This window comes from Alnus glutinosa, chromosome 14 (genome assembly GCF_958979055.1).
Source record: "Alnus glutinosa chromosome 14, dhAlnGlut1.1, whole genome shotgun sequence".
Taxonomy (NCBI): domain Eukaryota; kingdom Viridiplantae; phylum Streptophyta; class Magnoliopsida; order Fagales; family Betulaceae; genus Alnus; species Alnus glutinosa.
The window spans coordinates 3,476,325-3,496,167 of record NC_084899.1 but is presented as its reverse complement, the minus strand read 5'-3'; the positions used below and the strand labels follow the sequence as shown (position 1 = coordinate 3,496,167).

Sequence of the window (19,843 nt, the reverse complement as noted above, 5' to 3'; positions counted from 1 at the left end):
TTTAAAAAAATATTTTAAGATAATGTTGCAAAAATAGACACGTGGCACTAACATAATTTGCAAAATTTGATGAAAAATGACAGAATGGCCTAATTAAAAAACGCGAAAGAAGCTAATGAGTCAATGTTAAAAATTAAAAAGTTATAGAACATTTTCAAATCGCGTGTCGACTCAAGAATTTATTAATTCACCCATAAATTAATTATTGGATTTTTATTTTTTTTAAAACAAGATTAAATAGTTGGTTAAAAATGCTACAACAGCCTTATTAGATAAATGTATCAAACATTTTTCCTTGTGAAAATAAAGGTATTGGTCCCTATTGAAATGTTTTTGTTTCCAATTGTCGATGCAAGGAATATCAACAGTGACCTTAGGTCATCTTTTAGGGAGGAGCTTTGATTGTACTTGCAAAATAAGAAAAATGGTGGTCAGAAGGCCATTAGTTTAGAGACCAGAGGCACTCTAACACCCAAATCAGTAAAGCCTTATTATGGAGAGAGTAAATTAGTAAAGATAGTAAAAAGGAGGAAGAGTCTCTCTAAATGTAGTAGCAAGACATATATGGAGAGGTGTCCAGACTCTAGGCCTTAGAAAGAATCGTTTGTAGCATATCCCATAAAAATAGTGATGCATCCCTTCGTTGATCTTGGGCGTGGTGTGTGCTTAGTATATGTGAATTTTTTTTAGGCATCTTTAAATTATTTAAGCAACAAGCCTTGGAGACTAGCAATAGAATATTCTCCAGTTGAGTTTCAACTGGAGATGAGTCATTTAGTTGTAAGTAATGATATTTTGATACTTAATATGTATTAAAATATCCTTAATTACAACTAACTGGTTCCTCTCCCGTTAAGCTCAATTAGAGAGGATCCAGGTCCTAGAGACCATTGATGTGTGGTATGGTCCTCCACCGATCAATTGCAAGAGAACCTTTTGCAGCTTCGTTTGGATTCACTTTAGCTTGGAATCTGATCAATATCCGCAACTTTCTTCTTGACAAGCCTAGATACTCAACTTAGCAAGGAAGTAGCTCAAAATAAAAAATAAAAAAAGTACTATATATATATATTTTTTTATAATATTAACTTAACACTTTAAATTAATTATTATTATTATTTTTTTAATTTAACAAAAAAAATAAATTCAAGAATCAATTGAGAGCGCTACATAATATTAAATAAAATTATACTATCTAACCTTTTTTTTTTTTTTTCTTTTTAAAAGTAAATAAATAAATAAATGGTACTCATCCCGACTGAAATGTTTTTCTTTACCGAGAAATGGCAAAAGAGCCTTCAAATTTTAGAAAACGACACCGAAGATTGCTTTTAGTTTTGGACAGTGAAAAACCTCCTCGGGAAGAGCTTTTTTACTGTATTCATCGACACAAACTGGGAAAAAAAATCCACAAAACCATCATATCATATCAAGGACCTTCACAAAAAAAATCACCTACCAAAAATATTTAATTTATTAAATCAATATATTTAAATATATATAAAACTAATATTCTATTTTAAATGCTTATCAATTTAATTTAATTAATTATATTCAATTTAAAAGAAAATTTTATCCGTCACTAGTCCAAGATCTTTTACGATTAATTTCCTAATTATAAATGTAAATTATTTATTAAAATAATAACTAGGTTTAAATACTTTATAAATACTTGAGTTTTAAACGTTTTTAAATTTAATGTCTCAGTTTTGTTTTGTATTATAGATGGTACTTGAATTAGAGATAAAAATTCATTTGATATCTTTGTTAGATTTTTTGTCTAAATTTTAACGGTTCGCCACGTGTCAATCGTTGAAGTTGACATGTGGCACTATATAAAAAAAATAAAAAAGTAAAAATCTTTTAAAAAAATTAAATAATAACATTTTTAAAAAATTGAAAAAAAAAAAAGAAAATCAGCCACCCCATGGCAAAAAAAAAAAAAAAAATTATGGGTTTTGGCCCTTGGGCTGAGCCACCTCCATGGCCCGCCCAAGGGCCACAGGGTTGGTTTGACCACCCCAGGGCAGCTGGTCTGGCCCACGGGGGTGGTTCGGCCACCCCAACGTCAATTTTTTTTTTTTTTTTTTTTTTTTTAAAAATTTCTACCACGGGGGTTACTCCTTGGCCAAAATTAGGGTGGCTCAGTCAAAACTTTTTTTTTTTCTCAAATTTTTTTTTAAATATATATATATAGTGTCACGTGTCAACCTCAGCGGTTGACACATGACGAATCATTAAATTTTGGATGAAAAATCTAACAAAGGTACCAAATGAGTTTTTACTCCTAATTCAGGTACCACATATGATATAAAACAAAATTGAAGTATTAAATTTAAAAACGCTTAAAATTTAAGTACCAATGATGTATTTAACCCTAATAACTATTAGAAGAAAATATACGTATCTTTTTCAAATTATCACTCTTTTAAACTGCTGATGGAGTTAATATTTTCTTCAAACTATAAAATTTGTCAGTATCCCCCATGTCAATAATTTTTTTTTTTTTAAATAAGACAAATATTCTTATAAATTTGAAGAAAAAAATTTTAAAACTAAAACAATTTTAAAAAACTAGCCACTTTCTTGGATTATCATTTTTTTCGTTGTTTATTTATTTTTATTTTTTCTAATTTTGTTTTTATTTTATTTTTATGCAAGGTATTCTTTTTTTACATAATTTGAACTTTGAGAGGGAAGCTTGCTTTTTCGTAACTATTAACTCCAAATCCACGTAGACCTGCCTATTTATAGTATTAACTCAAAGCGGGAAATGCCTCACATTTGCTCCCGTTGAAGAACTCCCAAAGCTCTCTCTCTCTCTCTCTCTGTGATATCAGTTCCTCTTACTCTAATGGCGGACCTTTGGTCTCCACAAGTGGCGCTGCCTGACAAGGTGGAGCAACTGCTCCAGAAAATATGCAAGGACCAGAAGCAGGCGCCCCCGAGGGCCGACGTACGGCAGAAGCTAGCCTCGCTCGGCGAGGAAGCGGCTCTCGGCATCCTCCGTGAAATATCGGCCTCTTCCATCAGGAAAAGCCTCGGCGGATTCATCCTCTACATGATCAACAAAGCCTCCTCTCAGAGACTTGCCCCCGTCTCTCCTCTTTGCACTCCCTCCTCTCCTTCCCGCCCCATGTTCAGCCCGCCACAAGGTACCTTCCTACCCAAATTTTGCTATCTCGTTCTGTAGACACGCCAGTGTTTTTGCATTTTGGGACACCCCTTAGTTCTATGGGAATTTTTCAATGTCCTCTGGAATCTGGATATAGCTTGTTGAGATGCTACTCTTAAACGAATCGTTTGGTCTAATTCGCATTCTAACTCTCGAAGCGTTCTTTTTCTTCTGGCTCTGTTTGGCTTCAAGGAAATATTCTTTCTTTTACCTTTACCTTGTTTTTTACTAAATAATTGAGGGTTTATGTGTGACCCGTGACCGACTGACTGTGGGTTGTACTTCCTCTGGTTTTTTAATATTTAGTGGGACTACTGGATTTTTCTCTATCTTGGATTGTGTGTACCTATCTACGCGCATGCGTGTACACGCGCGCACGCATTCATACCTACTATACCTGTATATCAGTATATATACGTAATACATGTGTGTGCGTGCGCGTGTCTGTGTGTCGGTCAATTACATTAATGCTTGTGAGTTTGCTGTTCTACAAGGAATCGGATCTTCTCCATTTCATTTGAAATGGAGAGGAGAGGATCCGATTCCAAGGGGATTAGGATTCAAGTTTGTTGTTTGAATTATTTTCGTAGGACCAGACACAATATACTAATTATTTTGTTGGAATATTTTATACCTTATAGTTCTTTACTTTCTCTTCATTCTTTGGTTTTGCATTTATAATTATCTTGCAAAAAGACGAGGATGACTTAATTGTAGAGTACTACATTGATAAAGCAATTGCTGAAAAATGTGGAAATGTTCTATTCTCTAACTCATCGTTGGGTCCCACCGATAACAAATATGTGATTTTTTTTTTTTTTTGTATATATCCATGTCTAAGTTGATAAGATATACTTTTGTATACTCTTCTTTAGTTCTAAGGTAATATTAATATATTAAAAATCTCGTTTATAAATATTCCTATCATATAATGTTTGAACTTTACTTATATATATAGAATAAAAAATATAATGTTTGAACTTTATTCTAGTGGTATTGTTTTATTAATCCGGCTCCCAAGAGAAAAATCTTGACTACTCTAGTGGTCTTGTTGATTATTCTTCAATGAGAAATGCTATTCTTCACACCATAATTACACTATGTTGATGTGGCATGGGCTAGTATTTGTTGAAAATAAAAATTCAAGGGCTACTAGCCATGCCACGCCAGTATAATGTGATTGTGGTGTGAAATATAACATTACTCTTCTTCAGCATAGAGATTTCAAAGTCAACATTGTCTTAGGTTTTTTAAAAACTTTTGGCCACGTTATATACTTTCTTTTGAGGAGGGCTTAATCTTGAGCTTCATGCAGCATTTGCTTTAGAACCTCTGTAATTTTTTATCTCGTAGATAATAGTTCCTAGAATGTATTTCCAAAAATGAGATGGGTGGTGCCCTTACTTGATCTCTTGGTCCGGGAAATTTGAGAGGCACCCCACTTTGAATTCACCAAAACATATTATATCAGGCACTATATGCTTCTTCCTAATTTCTAACTTTAATTTGTTTACATTTTGTTCGGGGAAATTAGTTCATTTGTATGACACACTGTTATACTGTGCCCTTGCTTGATTTCATTCTATATGCTATAAACCAAATAGTGTTATAAGATTTTGTATGGTACATTTTGTGCCCGTAAGTGGTGCTGTTACTCACACCCCAATAATAATAATTCAAGGGAATCTGAGAGGCTCACCCTCTTCAAGTTTGAGTTCAAATTGTGCTGTTAGTCCCAAGTTAGCGGCCTGGGGAGAACTTGAGTTCCGAAAGGCATTTCTAATACTGAGTTACATTGGGGAGTAAGTTTTCCTTGCTTTTTACTGGTAGTTGTGGTTACTGCATACTATGCTCATACTAAGCCACTTTTTTTCTACAGAAACCAGCTCGAGGATATTAATATTTCTGCAGATGAAATTAGGAGTCTGAAAAATTTAGGGATGATAGATTTTGAAGAAAGAGTTTGGGAAGCCTTGGGACACAAGTATATTGACAAAGAAGACCGGCGAATGGTGAATGTTATGTTCTAATTGTTGTTGGCCTATGATGGTTACCGTTTCTTGACTAATTTCTTAATGCCTGAAGTCCACTGAATTTATTTAAAAGCTTGAAGTTGCTTTCCTCTTCATATTATTAATGATTAAGTAGTTTTTTTTTTCCCCCCCATAAAGAGAAGTCCTGTTTATCTGAAACAATAATGGATATGCTTGTGACTTGATTCAAATAATTGGAAGGAACCTAAAAATGCTAATGTTATGAAGTGATATCTTAACCGTTATTAGGGTTTCTGAGGACATAAAATAGACTACCATGTCTTCTATGTTCTCTTTGTTCTTTTATTTGCTGGGTGATTCATTAAAGAGATTAATACATGGCCTCTTAACATATCCTCACTTCCGTCAATTTGTTTGAGCTAGAAATCTTTGGTTGTGTGCTTGATATGTTCTAGATGAGCGAGTCAACGAGTTCCCAGCAAAGTAGAGAGAGAGAAAGAGAGAGAGAGAGAAGATTTAATCTGGGAATTGTGCTGCATCCTAAAGTTTGAATCATAATTACTAAGGAGTGCCAAAGCAATTCCTAAAGTGGAAGCTGAAACAGGTGAAATCAAAGGACATTACTTGAATGCTGGTGGTAACAAGTTGCTTCAATTCAAAATCCGATTCTCTTATGTGCAGAATTGACTAAGCTTTCTAAACTTTATTGGCTAATTCAGTTATTGGATAAATGGAATTTAATTAGAAAATATAAATGTTATCTTCTGTCTTCTGGTGGATAAATTTCAAATGAGGGTTCAATGTTATTCTTGAGTCTTGAATTGAAACTTTTGAGAGGTAAATGCTCTCCAGCAGTGTTAATTTCTTTTTTGTAGTCATCAGCGCCCTTGTATCAACTGCAATATTTACTTATTTCCCCCTTTTCTGTTTTTGGGGTCTTGCAGACTCTTGATTGGGATGCGAAAAAGACACATCTCTATCATTGTCATGTTTCTCTGGATGGAAAATACAGTTTCAAGGTTTGTATGTATCCTCCATTGTGTATATAGAGCATGCCCAAAGACAAGCAGATACAAGTCTGTGATCACATAAACTAACTTCTATTTTGAGGATAATTTTTTCAATTTACCTAAACTCATGGAAGTTTACCTCAATTGCTGGTGTAAAATTTAATAAGGTTCTGTTGGAAGCTGTATTCTAGGCCGTCATAACTTAATTTCCCTCATGGAAATGTGATACAAGTACATGCATGAGACACTTCTATTGTAAATTGCCAGTGCACACCAAGAATTGGTAATTGGCACTTTCTATTATGGGAGCTTTGAATCTTAGTCCTGTTTGCTTCATGGCTTGAGGTTGCACTGGTACTGTGTGTTGTCTACTTGTCGGCTAATCTTTTTATGAAGAAAGGAGTTGAATATGTTTTTCTTAATAACACACATTTAGAGCCTATTTTGAATTGCGTTAAGAAGCTTAATAAGTGATTTTAATATATAAAAAGTTGTGCCAAGCAAAAATGGGCCTGCATGGTAAAAAACTTTTTTTTTTCAATTATTTATTATTTATTTTTTTTATATACTTTTTGGCGCTAAAAAAGCTCAAAAATGCAATTTTGGGGAAGCTTGAAAATAAGTTTTTTTTTCTTCTTCTTTGAGCGTTTTTTCTATAGACAAAAGCTCTATTTTCTAACAATTCCAAACAAACTCTTAAACAGCACAAAGTATTTAATCAATACGTTGTCACAGATAAGCAATAATCTGTGGAACTCAGGCACTTATGCTCTTAACTTCTTTACAAAGTAATATGTTCTTGTAAATTGACATTTTCATGTTTCAGTTCTTCATTATAAAGGGAATTCTTCTTTTAATTTATCACTTCAAGATATTTTGTAATAAATATATTGTTGTTTCATTTGACCATATTCAGGGCCCTTATTTACACAAAACAAAAACTCACCTACAGAGAGTTTTAGGAGATGAGAACGTCTTAGCTGTGAAGTTTGCTGAAAAGGTGGCAGGCAGGAGAATCTTTTCCTGTGACTATTATTCTATGTACCATAAGATTGCAAGAGAAGGGATTCGTGTTGGTTCCCGTCGTTATTTTTTTTTTGGTAAGCTATTCTTTATGCCATTTGTGAATGAACTTTAGATTTTTGGTTCGTTCTTGTTTTCTTATTTTTACTTCTCATTGTTATTTGAACTGTACTGTTGTTCAGCAGCAATCCAATTCAGGATGTGCACTTGATACTTTATGATTTTAAGTTTATACCTACAAAAGCAAGTTTTGGATCCTTTTCCCATTTCTGACAAACTATTTCATTATTTTTCTTATCAATGAAATCTTTGCCCTTTCTCGTGTTTCGAGTGTGATTTCCTTGTTTGCAAGGACCAACTTTGTATAAAGCGAGTAAGAGAGAGTTGTAAAATCTTGATAAATTTTTTTTCACCCTGTCTCTCACATATGATTAAAACAACAATTAGCTATCTGGAATTTATAACTGTGGATGTACAGATTCACCTTCACACATGCACACTGTACACAGGCTCTGCAAGTTCATCCCTACCTAACTTGTTTGTGTATATGGGCCCAAGGTTTTTAAGGATCCGTTTTTCTGTTTTATTTTTTATTTTTATTTTTTTTTTTGGCTATTTTGTTATTCTTATTACAGATAACAAATTTGAGTTTGTCAATTCCTTTTGTTGGAAATAGGACCAAGTATGAGTTCAAGTAGTAGTGCATGGTACCTCTTTGTCAGATCCAAAAGCGGATCTAGAATTTTAGGTGGGGGGGGGGGGGGATCTAATATAAATAAATAAAAAAAGATTTTTGGGGGGTAAAAAATAATTTTGGGAGGTCCATCTCATAAAAAGACAAAATGCAAAGGATTTTTTTCCGTTGCTTGTTATCTTATTCGAGTCATAATTTGATTTCCAGTGACATGTACATAGGTAAACCTAAAAATTTCTTATCAATTTGACTTGTTAAAAGACCTAGCATAATTGATACTTTATTTATATGATTATTGGTCAGTGTTTAAAGATGGCGGCAAAGAAGAAAAGAAGAAAAACCCAACTTCTTCACCTGTCAAATGTTATTTCATTCGCATGGAGTCTAATGCTACTATTGATCAGAGCGAATATATATTATCTAGGAAAACAGTTTATGAAGCAAGATCTGTATTTATGCATGCACATGGATTGTCTAGTGTGACCAGTTTTATGGCCAGGTACGTTAACAATTCAAAACATCTGTTTTTCGGAGCCCTATCTGAGCATTTTCTCAAGTCTTTGTGTGTATTATCCTTATTCCGAAATCAGGTTTGCTCTTATCTTGTCCAAGACCATAAAGCTTGAAGTTGATTTAGCATCTGTTAATATTGAAGTAATTGAAGATGTACTTTGCAGGGTATGATCTTTGAATTATTTTTCCTGTGAGACTTCCTGCATTATGTGAATGTAGTTATATTCAATTCTTTTTACTAATCCATCAACATGCATTGTACTTTTTCTTTTTCTTATCCTCTTTGGGTGAAGTGCAGGATACAGATGGCAATATTGTCTATGATAAAGATGATAAACCTCGTATACATACGGATGGAACTGGTTTCATATCTGAGGATTTAGCTTTGCTTTGTCCTCATAATTTTTACAAAGGAGAGCAAATCAGAGATGAAAATATTGAGGTTTGTGATACTGGATTTGTTTCCTTATAAGATTCGCTTTGACTGCCTATATGTTTCAATTTGAAGTGACAAATATAAAAAAGTTTAGTTTCTTGGAACTGATCCCAGTTTATGTTAACTGATCTGAATTCTGAACACATGGCTGGATGTTTTATTTTCCATGTTGTCTTCTTGTCTTCTGTAGTTTTTTTAAAGTAGTATGTCGTCTAATCTTCTGTTACATAACTTATCTTTTGACTAATGGTCTCTTTTGATATTATTAGAGAAGTTCCAATCTTGATGAACTCGCGGGTAAGCTTCTGGCAATGATGAAGCAGCCAGAATCTCAAACCCGAGAACCAGTATGTCGATCTAGTACTGGGGCATGATTTTCTCTTTTTGAGTCTTTATTGATGTGTTTCCGTTTATTTTGGGCTTGGAATTCTTTCTCACTTCTTTTTGGCCATTTTCTAGCCTTTGCTGATCCAGTTCCGTCTCTTTAACAATGGTTGTGCTATCAAGGGAACTGTTTTGGTCAATAAAAAGGTAGTTTTTTGGTCAGTTTATATTGGAGAAAAAATGTATTGATTTGTCATCTCTAAAACTTATTTCCAAAGGATCCAGCTTTAACTGAAAATGGATATGCTTGCTATGCCCACAAACAAGGTAATGATGAGTCAAGAATTCAATTTTTCTTCAATTTAGTGCTAATGGATGACCTTATAGTTGGAATTTTATTGGAATATAATGTTTTAATTTGTATGGACCATATTGACTCGGGGGTTTAGTGGAACAGATTAGACAACACTGCCAACATGACCTTGATGCTGTTGGTTTAATCATATATCTCCTGACCGTATGCCTCTTTCACTGTAATATATTAGGATCTTGAATAACTTTGATTAAAGATTATTTTTGGCCAATATTAATTGGAAATCACCTCCAATTTCTATTCAATAATCACGTAAATTTTTTTTCTCATAACTGAATATCATTCAACCTCAGCACAAGTTTATGTTTATTAATTATGTAAATTTAGACACTTATTTTGTGACACCCCAGGAAATTAGTCTCACATTAAGTTAGTTGATTGCGAAGGTGTTGCATGAGTGTCAAATCTCACATTGGTTCTTTATTATGTGAGATTGAGCTTTATAAGTGAATTTAAGAACTCCAATTGTAACTTGATTAGTCATTTTAAAATAATAGTGCAGATGTGGCTATGGCTTTTTCCAAGTTTATCATGTGTTGCTGGGGCATAAATGATGTAGATCCTGAAAAGGATGTTTGGGATTTGAGTGGGGAAGATTGTGCCACCTCAAAAAGTTAGTCCCACATTGGGTGGGTGGATTGTGAAGATATTATTGCATAAGTGCCAAATTCCACATTAGTTTCTTACTATCTGAGATTGAGCTTTATAAGTGATTTTAGACGCTCCAATTGTAACTTGACTACATTTTGGAGTAATAGCCCATAGGTACCTAGCATTTTTCGTAGGTCGTGACACTTATACTCTAATGGTAGTGTAATACATTGCACATCACTTCAGGGTAAATGGTTCTAATTTTAGTTTTGATTTCTAATATGCTGTGTTTATTGATGATCCTAAATGACAATAGTAATTGGCTGGTGAGGCTCTTAGCTCTGTTCTTCTTTATTTATTGTATTGATCTAGTTTCCTTTTTCTTCTTCTAATATTGCATGCCCCTTTTGGATTTATGTATTCAAATTTTGTAGCTTCCTCCTAGAACAATTCAAGTTCGACCATCTATGGTTAAAGTTTGGACAGATCCAAAACTTTCAAATATTAGAACAGAGAATTCATTTGAGATAGTAGGAACAAGGTATTCATCATTTGACCCTTACTTTTACATGATTTTGCAATTTATATGTCCTCTTCATATGACATTGTAGTTATTTCGATTATAATCTTGTTAATAAAATATCATTTTATCTGAATTTACTTTGAAAATGTTCTATTTTTGGAACTATCAAATGTGCTTCTGGTTCAAAATGGAGAAAAGGAAAATCATAATTATTCTGAAAAAGGGATGTTTAGATTTTTATACTTCATGCTGATATTTGTAAGTGAATTGCTTTTGGTGCAGGAAGTTTACCTAGGATGGTGTCTTAGGAATATGCTCTGTAATTATTTGCATGTAGGTAAAGCTTAGGGTTGATGAAGAGTCAACCATTGTCTGGCAACAATTGGATCAATATGTAAATTAGGGTAAATTGCATTTCCTCACCTAAACTATGAGGCCAGTTTGTAGTATCTCCCCTACTGTTATAGTTTTTCAGATTAAATATTTTTTTTAGTACCTGTACTTTGCCTCGTTGTCAAATAGCTACCTCTATTTGCAAAAGTATCACAAATGGTACGTGTTGACATCTTATAAATGCGGTTGGTAGTTTCTTTCATTTTCCGTCCAAAACCTTAACGGCTGCCACGTCAAACCTATAAGCAACTGCCGCATGTCCCATATGCCATATTAGTACTATTTCAAAAAAAAAAATGAAATAAAATAAAAATTAGGGGTGGCTCCACCATCTTTCTTATGGCCAAGTGTGCGTTGAAACTTGATACTCTTCTTTATGTCTGCAAATCATGGGCTAATACTCATTGTTGCCAAAGTGGTTTGAAGCTGGTTCATGAAATGTGAAACACATTCATTTAGTAAATGAAATGTATGCCGGTGTGCAAAGAAACTTGTAGTGATGATTGAGAATGAGTTTTCTATGCTAATTATGGAAAAATTAACACGGCAATTTTTTTTACTTACAATTGAGTTATTGATAAAAAAAAAAAAAATAGTTCTTAGTTGATGTGGTTGACTGTAAAAGATTTTGTCCACTGAACAGCTATGTTAGTACAAAGTGTGATATTATAATTTAGTAAGAAATCATTTTCAGCAGATGCTTGTTCAAGATTTGAGACATAACAATAGTAGTAGTACGATATTACGATTCTATGGTTTGCTTGTATTGATGTCAGTTTTGATTATATTATTTGACATGAAAAAATATTCAGATATATTAAAATTCTACTACTGTTCATTTTCTGTTGTTTAAGGCGTTCTAATTTTTAAGTTTCTAATCTGACAGCAATAAGCCAAAGAGAACATTTTTGTCAAGATATTTGATTGCACTTTTAAGCTATGGAGGAGTCCCGAAGGAATATTTCATTGATATAGTTATAAATGCTTTAAGGGATGCTCATAGCGTTTTCTCCGATAAGCGTGCAGCACTAAAAGGTAGTCTTTCTGCTAATGCTTGTAGCTTATGGGTTGCCAAAATATTTCTCTTATCTCTGTTGCGATTGTTACTATGATTACTGTTATTGTTCTGTTTACTGTTATTGTTATCTTTATTGAAGTTGTTTGGTAACCAAGCCTAAAAATTCCAATTCCCATTTCACTTCTCCCAAAAAAATCGAATAAAAAACATTCTAACTTTTTTACACTTTTTACATCACATCAATAATTTTTTATTACTATTCAAATAAAAAAGGCCACTACAAAACAAAACTTTTTCACTTTTCTATAAAACATTCTCAAATTTTATATCACATCAATCATTTTTTACTACTATTCAAATAAATATTCCAATTCACAATTACCTACCAAACAGGTTCATTATTTCTGGCATTATTGGAAGCAACATCTTATATTTTGATTTCTTTCTATGCTTTCATTGATCATTTTGGCAAAAGGTTTTTTTTTTATTTTTTTATTATTATTTTGTTTTTTTGTTTTGTTTTGTTTTGTTTTGTTTTTGTTTTTTGTTTTTTTGTTTTTTTGTTTTTTGTTTTTTGTTTTTTTTTTTTCGTGTTGAATGTTTTATTTGCTTCTTTTTGGCTTTCTACAATCTCACCAGAAGGATGACAGTACAGCAATACTTGCCTGTTTCATTTACTTCTCTTTCAATGTACAACTCCTTGATGGATTTCCTTGAATTGTTTTGCTTTATGCAGTTTCCGTCTGCCATGGTGACATGGATGATTTCAGTGCAGCAAGAATGATTTTATCAGGGATTCCTCTTGACGAATCATTTTTGCAACATCGGCTGTCTATACTGATGAAGGAGGAACAAAAAAGTCTTGGAGGAGGAAAGCTTCCAGTACCTGAATGTTACTATTTAATGGGGACTGCTGATCCCACTGGAATCCTTGAGAGTGATGAAGTTTGTGTTATTCTGTACGTATACTGTTGAACATTTTTTTTTTTATATTTCTATATGGTTGAAACCATTTGACCATTTAAGAAAAAAGGAGAAAGCAACTATACCAGAATTGGACAACAAATATTTTGAAATTTATATTCCAACAGCTATATTTTATTGAAAATTTTGAAAGATTCCCCTGTTATACTTCACTTTGAAATTTAAACCGCACTACTACAAAGAGAATTTGTCTGTCCAGTTCATCCTCTGCCATTATGATGGCGTTGGATTACAATTTGTTGGTCAATCGACATTCTTTTGCAGTTGGGTTGGGAATATATTGTATTTCTGATCTTTATATGTTCTACCATAAGTTTGCCTTTATACGTGTCCCTTAAAGTGTTGTTTTGATTAGGCATAACTTGCTTCAGATAAAATTTGTAAATGAAAAAGCATTAAAAAAAATGTCAGCCTGTGATGGGCAGGAAAGATTTTCCAAAGTGTCACAAAATTAAAGTGAAGGCAAAACAAAACTACAATAATTTCCTTATGTGATGATAAAAAGGTTTTAGAGATTTTCTATTTCTAGATTCGTTCTATTATGTGGTTTGCTATCTTAATCTTCCTTCTTGCTTTAAATATGCCTTTCTGTTGTCTTATTAATGATTAATGTCTTATTGTTCAGACCTTGCTTTGCAAAGCCTACATGAGTGGATACAGTTTCTATTTTCTTAATTATTATATGTTTTTTTTTGTTTATATCTAACGACTCCAGTGGCAATTAATAAGGGTCTTTTTATACTTATTTCATGCGTGTGTGTTGTTTTCTTACCTTTGTTTCTTTTCTTTACACAATATATGTAGTGACAATGGACAAATTTCGGGGAAGGTTTTAGTCTACCGGAATCCTGGTTTACACTTCGGTGACATTCATGTTTTAAAGGCCACTTATGTGAAGGCCTTAGAATCTTTCATTGGAAACGCCAAGTATGCTATATTCTTCCCTTGTAAAGGTCCACGGTCCTTGGCAGATGAAATAGCAGGTGGTGATTTTGATGGCGACATGTATTGGGTCTCAAGAAACCCCCAGGTTGGTAGTTTCATTTATTTTAGTTTCAGATGATTTCTCCATTTTCCCCGAAGTTCTCATTTTGGTGGGTATAATCTCATTTTCTGAGTGTCCTGCAATCTTTAATGCTTTTCCTATCTTTCGGTATTTTGCTTTTAATGTTCATATAAGGTTTCTCTTTTTTGTGAACCTCATAATTCAAGTCAAAATTTGGGTTTAAAAAATTCAAGTAATACTCTGAAAAGTATTTAAACTAACTACTTAAGGTGGAATACACAAGTCTTAACTCAATTAATCTCATTCAGGAATAGTGGTGCCGCTGGATATACTTCTACTCTAGCTTTCTTAAGGCATCCTTTCTTATGTTGTGTTAATTACTCTCCCTCATAACCAATGCTCTTCTGGCAATTACTCTGTAACTTGTGAACATGTTGTTTAATAAAAGGCCAGCATAGAACATGATTTATTATTGTATTAGAAAATCTCCACTTTTAACTTCAACAGTTTAAAAAGATTAGACCCTCTAGGAGTACTATTCAATTCAATTCAATTAATGGCACTATATTTCAGTGAATCTTTTCCTCTTCCATCTCCTCTCTCCCTTTATGGATTATGGATGGCATGAATGGGGGGGGGGGGGGGGGGGGGGGTGGGGGTGGAATACAATGTTTGGTATCTCTTGACTAGTTTCCTACAGACACTACATTTTTTAAAGCTTCCTTTTTGCTATATAATGCTAACAAAAATTTTACAGTCAAAGTATCCATAATTCTAGCTTAAAGTGAAGCATACTCTAGGTTTTTCAGCAGAAGACTTGCACACTTCGACCATTTCTAAAATATTGCCGAAGTAGGCCATCAGTAATGTATTCCCTAATATTTGCCCTACTCAGGCCCTTGTATATCACCAAAATGTACCTGGTTAACATCTCCCACTTTTGCTCTTTAGCTAGTTTAGAGGTATGATTTATTGTATTGCGTTGGTTATTGGGGTCAGTATGACCTAGGTTTTTTGAGGAGATCTTCTTAACTGAAGGTCATGCAGTTCCCTGAGTATTATGATGTACTAAATTGGCATTTCAATTGTTGCCTTTGTGTGCGTGTCTGTGGGTATGATTTAATTTCTTTATACATTGAGCACTTATTTTTGAAATTACTTCAGCTATTGGAATATTACAAAGGGAGTGAGCCTTGGACACCGACTTCTTTAATGCAAAATGTACCCAATCATAATGTAGTCAATAAAAAGCCAAGTGATTTTTCAGCTGAGGAACTTGAGGAAGAGCTTTTTAAACTGTTCCTGACAACTAGGTTTCAGCCAAGGTATGCACTTAATCATATATCTGTTAATTATGGATTATAAAATTAATGCAAATAGACGCCGACCATATGTGTAATGAACAATTAAGGGTTAATAGTCCAGGGAAAATAGATTTACTCTGGAAATCATTTTAGCTTTAAAATTGCTTCCCTTTTTCTGAAGTTTCAACTAATTGTTGGATCTCAAAAACCTTATTTCTCTGGAGTGAGTTTGTAATGTCAAACTTAAGTCAGACGGTATTCATATAAATATGGTTTTCCATTCCACAATCAAGTTGTAAGGTTTCCTAGGTATTGTTTACATCAGGAATCTGGTATGAAGATCTAACCTTTATTATTATGAAACCATGATGTTTTCTGCTGTCTACAGCTACGCTAAGAGTGTGGCAGCTGATAGCTGGTTGGCATTAATGGATCGGCTTCTAATTCTGCGGGAGTATTGTATTGAAGAGAAAGATCACGCGAAGGCAAACATACTTCAGTTGATTGATATATACTATGATGCTTTAGATGCACCGAAAAAGGGTGGACAAAAGGTTAGTTCTGTATCTTTTTTATTCATTTGCTAGATACTCAGGAATCATCAGGATCTTTTGTGCCGTGACTTTCTACCAGTTCCAATTTGGTTAGGTATTAAATTGGGCTGAGTAACTTGTGAACTGTTTATATCATGTACCTTCTCAGGCTGAAATTTTTCAAGGCTCACCCCCTCCTGGCACTGACTTTTTAGCTTTTTTAACTTCCAAGCTTGATCTTACAGTAGATTGCATGTGGGTCATGCAGCAACCAGCAAAGATGAGAAATGTATTTAAATAAGAGAAATGCTACATGTACTTAAACTTTTATGAAGGGAGTCTTACTAGCTGATGTGGAGCTTATTCATTAGAGATGATCAAATCAATTAATAAAAAGAAATGCTAGGAGTACTAATGAATAAACTCCACATCATGTTAGTAAGACTCCCTTTATAAAATTTTAAGTACATGTAGGATTTCTCTTTAAATAATAGATGGCTAGAAAGGGCTCTGAACCTGTGAACCAGCATGTTCTGCACAGACCAGTTGTTTTTGTGGGGGTTGAATTAGGTTCAGTAGTTGAGTGCTGCATAAGTCCGGATTAGACTTGAGTGTTTACATGAAATTAAATGTGAATAGGATTCATTTTCTGCACAGGAGGGACTTATCAAAAAAATAAATAATAAGTTCTGGACAAGAGGGATTGATGGAGGATAGGGGGTTGAGCTTGGGGCAAAAGAGAAAGATGGTAAATCCCGGAGAGAGAAACCTTTAACCAAATGAATGCCAGAAAAGGTCTCATTTGTCATGGTAGTTGGCTTTGTTTGATTTGTTTGTGACGTGTGCCAAATAACCAAGACCATTGTGGTTATTAAAAGCCTATCCTCTACTTATGTAAGAGCATATTTGATTGACAATTACAGTACACTGGCTTGTGCTCACTTGGCCGAACCACAAGAATGCCATTTTAATGAATAATTTTTTCTTGAATTAGAAAATGCATAAGCTGGTGCTTGATGATTAATTTAGGACAGGACGTTGCAGGGTCAGCAAAACTCTCATGAAGATAGGTAATATATTAAGATTTGGAGAATTTAATGAGAAAATTATTTCCAGATATTTGTGCCTTCCCTTCAATTAGTGGTCTGAAAAAAATACTTAGATACTTCTCACAGCATTTGTTCAAAATCCCTCATTTGCATTCAATAATTTCTGGGAGACCTATCCGGAGGATCATGCTGTTGTGCTCATATCTATTTGATGTATTAACCCTTGGTTGCATGTACTCAATATAGTGATTGTACCCTCACAGAAGATGTTTCTGATTATAACCTCCTGGAAGATGTTTCTATATTTTGGGTGATGGAGCTAATGCTTTGGTTGCATTCATGGAATCAATTAATGCTTATGGTATGCCCTCTGTCTGGAGTGTAAGCCCTCTTGTTCAGCCTCCTGCTTGTCTGATGTATATGTTGTCTCGTATTTTGAGGGTTCACTGATGGATGAAAATAAAAAGTTGTTGCCCTCCGCATATTAATGAATTTGATTTAAGCAAATTCCAAGGCATCAATCTTATCAATAGGTGTTTTGGTGGTTAATGTGATGAAGTATGCTTGAGCAATCAATACTTAATAAAATCTGAAGGGCTTTGCTGCTTTCTTAGCTATTTTATCTTCATGATCCTTGATCTCCCAAGTTGCTTTTTAGTGACTGGTTCTACCTTGAATTTACTAATAGCAAAACCCCCCCCACCCTTTTTTTTTTTCCCTTAATAGATTGAAGTTCCCAATGAATTGAAGGCAGAGTTGTTTCCACATTACATGGAGAGGGAGAAGTCTTTCACTTCCACATCTATTTTGGGTTTAATATATGATAAGGTTAAGTCTTATCAATCAGAAGATCCATCAATGAAAGGTGAGGATTCTCTAACTTAAGAAGGCAATTATTTTCAGTTATTCTTTTATCCATGGTATGCTGATCGAAGATTGTCTATGCTATAAGTGAACCAAAATAGGACGAATCTAATGTGTAAAGGACGGAAGAGAGGCAAATTATGTTCTGCTGCATTCTTCTTTTCTATATTGTTTGCTGATCAAAACGATAAAATCGTATCGTTAGAAGGTTTGACCATCATCATATGATGCTAATATATATACTTCGTGCTCTTCAGAAATTTGGAAACTCCCTTGTTTTGATGTTGAAGTCCCTGATGCATGCTTGATCAAATGGAAGGAACACTACGAGCAATATAGGCAGGAGATGACTAACGCCTTGAAGAATGGTCATGATGAGGGCAAAAATGAGGCTGCTGAGGAAGTCATAAAAAAGTATAAGGAGGTGAGGCTTTAGTTTATGCTTCTTAAATTCTCAAATTTGCACTCTCCTATGAAAAGTAATTTGTGCCTTGAAAGTTGAAACCCCTTTTCCCATTTCTTGCTTTGCTAACTATTTTCTTCGTAGATATTGTATGGCGCTGCGGAACTTGAAGAGAGTAAAAGGGGGATGGAAGAAATATTTAGTGAGGCTCTTGTAATATATCACATCACTTATGATTTTGCTAATAGCAGAAGATCTGCCAGTTATTGTAGCTTTGCTTGGAGGGTTGCAGGTCCAGCCCTACTCAAGTACCATGCCATGAAAAAAGGAGAAAAATCCTTTCTCTGTATACCATCTGTTTTACGGGAGATCTTTAATTAACGGGATATTGGTAGGTTGTATCATAGTTGTAAAGGACATGAAGTATTGTAGTGTAAATATTTTGCATTATAGTATAAAATATAGCATATTTTGCTTGTCGAGTATTTCTGTCGCCATTTTCTTTGTGAAAGCATTCATGATTTCAGCGTAAGTAGCACAAAACACATGAAATGATAGACAGCTATTTCGAAGAAGGTTTGACCTTTGTAAAAACACAATAAACTGTATTGCATTAATAGTCGCCCTTTAAATAGAGGAGCAATACTAAATGGTTACAAAAAGAATTATTAATTTATATAGGACTTGTAAACCATCTAACTGATCAGCTAGAATCAGTTAGATCAGCTAGAATTAAGATCGACTTTATTATCTCTAGACAATGACTCTTAACTTTATTAGAAAGAATCGGAATCGAACTCTATATTAGAGATTTATTCTTTACTGGACTCTCACAAGAATAGGAATCATACTCCTAAATAAGTATGATCATATCATCGTGTTTATATCCTCATCAATGATTGTCCAAGCTAGTGTAAGGATAAGTAATTGCTGTGGATCTCAATCTTTCTTTTCCTAGCACATTAATGTCTATATGGATGAATTTTAATATGATACCAACCTTTTTTTTTTTTTTTTTGTAAATATATAATACCAACTTTGAATCTTTGATCATGACTAAAAAAGAACACTATCTGGATGCTTTATGACGATCCGCTTTCCAGAAGTATGTTGGATAATTTTCTCTCATACTTTTGTTCTTTTCCTAGCCCATTAATGTATATATGGATGAACTTTTATACATTACCACTTTGCTCATGACTTAAAAAATGAACATTATCTGGATGGTATTACGATTATCCTTATATGGCGGGGATAGGGACATTGTACGAATCTAGCAAAGTGTCATAGGGTGATTGGGTTTGGTTGTTACTTATAGTCTAAGAGGGTTCGGGATCCTCTCAAAAATTGGGTAGGTGATTGTGAGATATCAATTATAGGACTTACCTGACTAGATAAATGGTTAGGCAACCCAATTTTTATTTGGTTAAGTAGGTCTTATGAGTGGCCTCTCATAATCACTTGCCTAAATTCTTTCAAATTCGGACAAATAATTTGAAAGGATCCTAATCCGGATAAGAGTGCCCATTCACTTGAGGTCGTTGCCTACTTTTTCACCAAAAATAATGGGACAATTAATGCATGGATATGGGAGGAGATCCTTTGCAACTCCTCCTATTTGTTGTTTGAGTAA

At 33.9% G+C, this 19,843-nt stretch overlaps 1 protein-coding gene across 3 annotated transcripts; it reads left to right on the top strand.

Moving 5' to 3' along the window:
* Positions 1–2,781: 2,781 nt before the first annotated feature.
* LOC133857808 (probable RNA-dependent RNA polymerase 5) lies at positions 2,782–18,690 on the top strand. Of its 3 annotated transcripts, XM_062293157.1 has the most exons (19): positions 2,782–3,155; positions 4,857–4,977; positions 5,055–5,187; positions 6,114–6,188; positions 7,096–7,279; positions 8,200–8,395; positions 8,487–8,574; positions 8,708–8,851; positions 9,115–9,192; positions 9,305–9,376; positions 10,568–10,674; positions 11,936–12,084; positions 12,804–13,026; positions 13,856–14,081; positions 15,222–15,382; positions 15,750–15,915; positions 17,670–17,808; positions 18,065–18,231; positions 18,355–18,690. In XM_062293157.1, exons 1-19 carry the CDS (start codon positions 2,855–2,857, stop codon positions 18,589–18,591), a joined length of 2,967 nt encoding a protein of 988 aa, XP_062149141.1. In that variant the 5' UTR covers positions 2,782–2,854; the 3' UTR covers positions 18,592–18,690. The 3 variants fall into 3 exon arrangements, with proteins under 3 accessions (XP_062149141.1, XP_062149143.1, XP_062149142.1); XM_062293159.1 differs by lacking the exon at positions 6,114–6,188; XM_062293158.1 differs by lacking the exon at positions 9,305–9,376.
* The last annotated feature ends 1,153 nt before the right edge of the window (positions 18,691–19,843 follow it).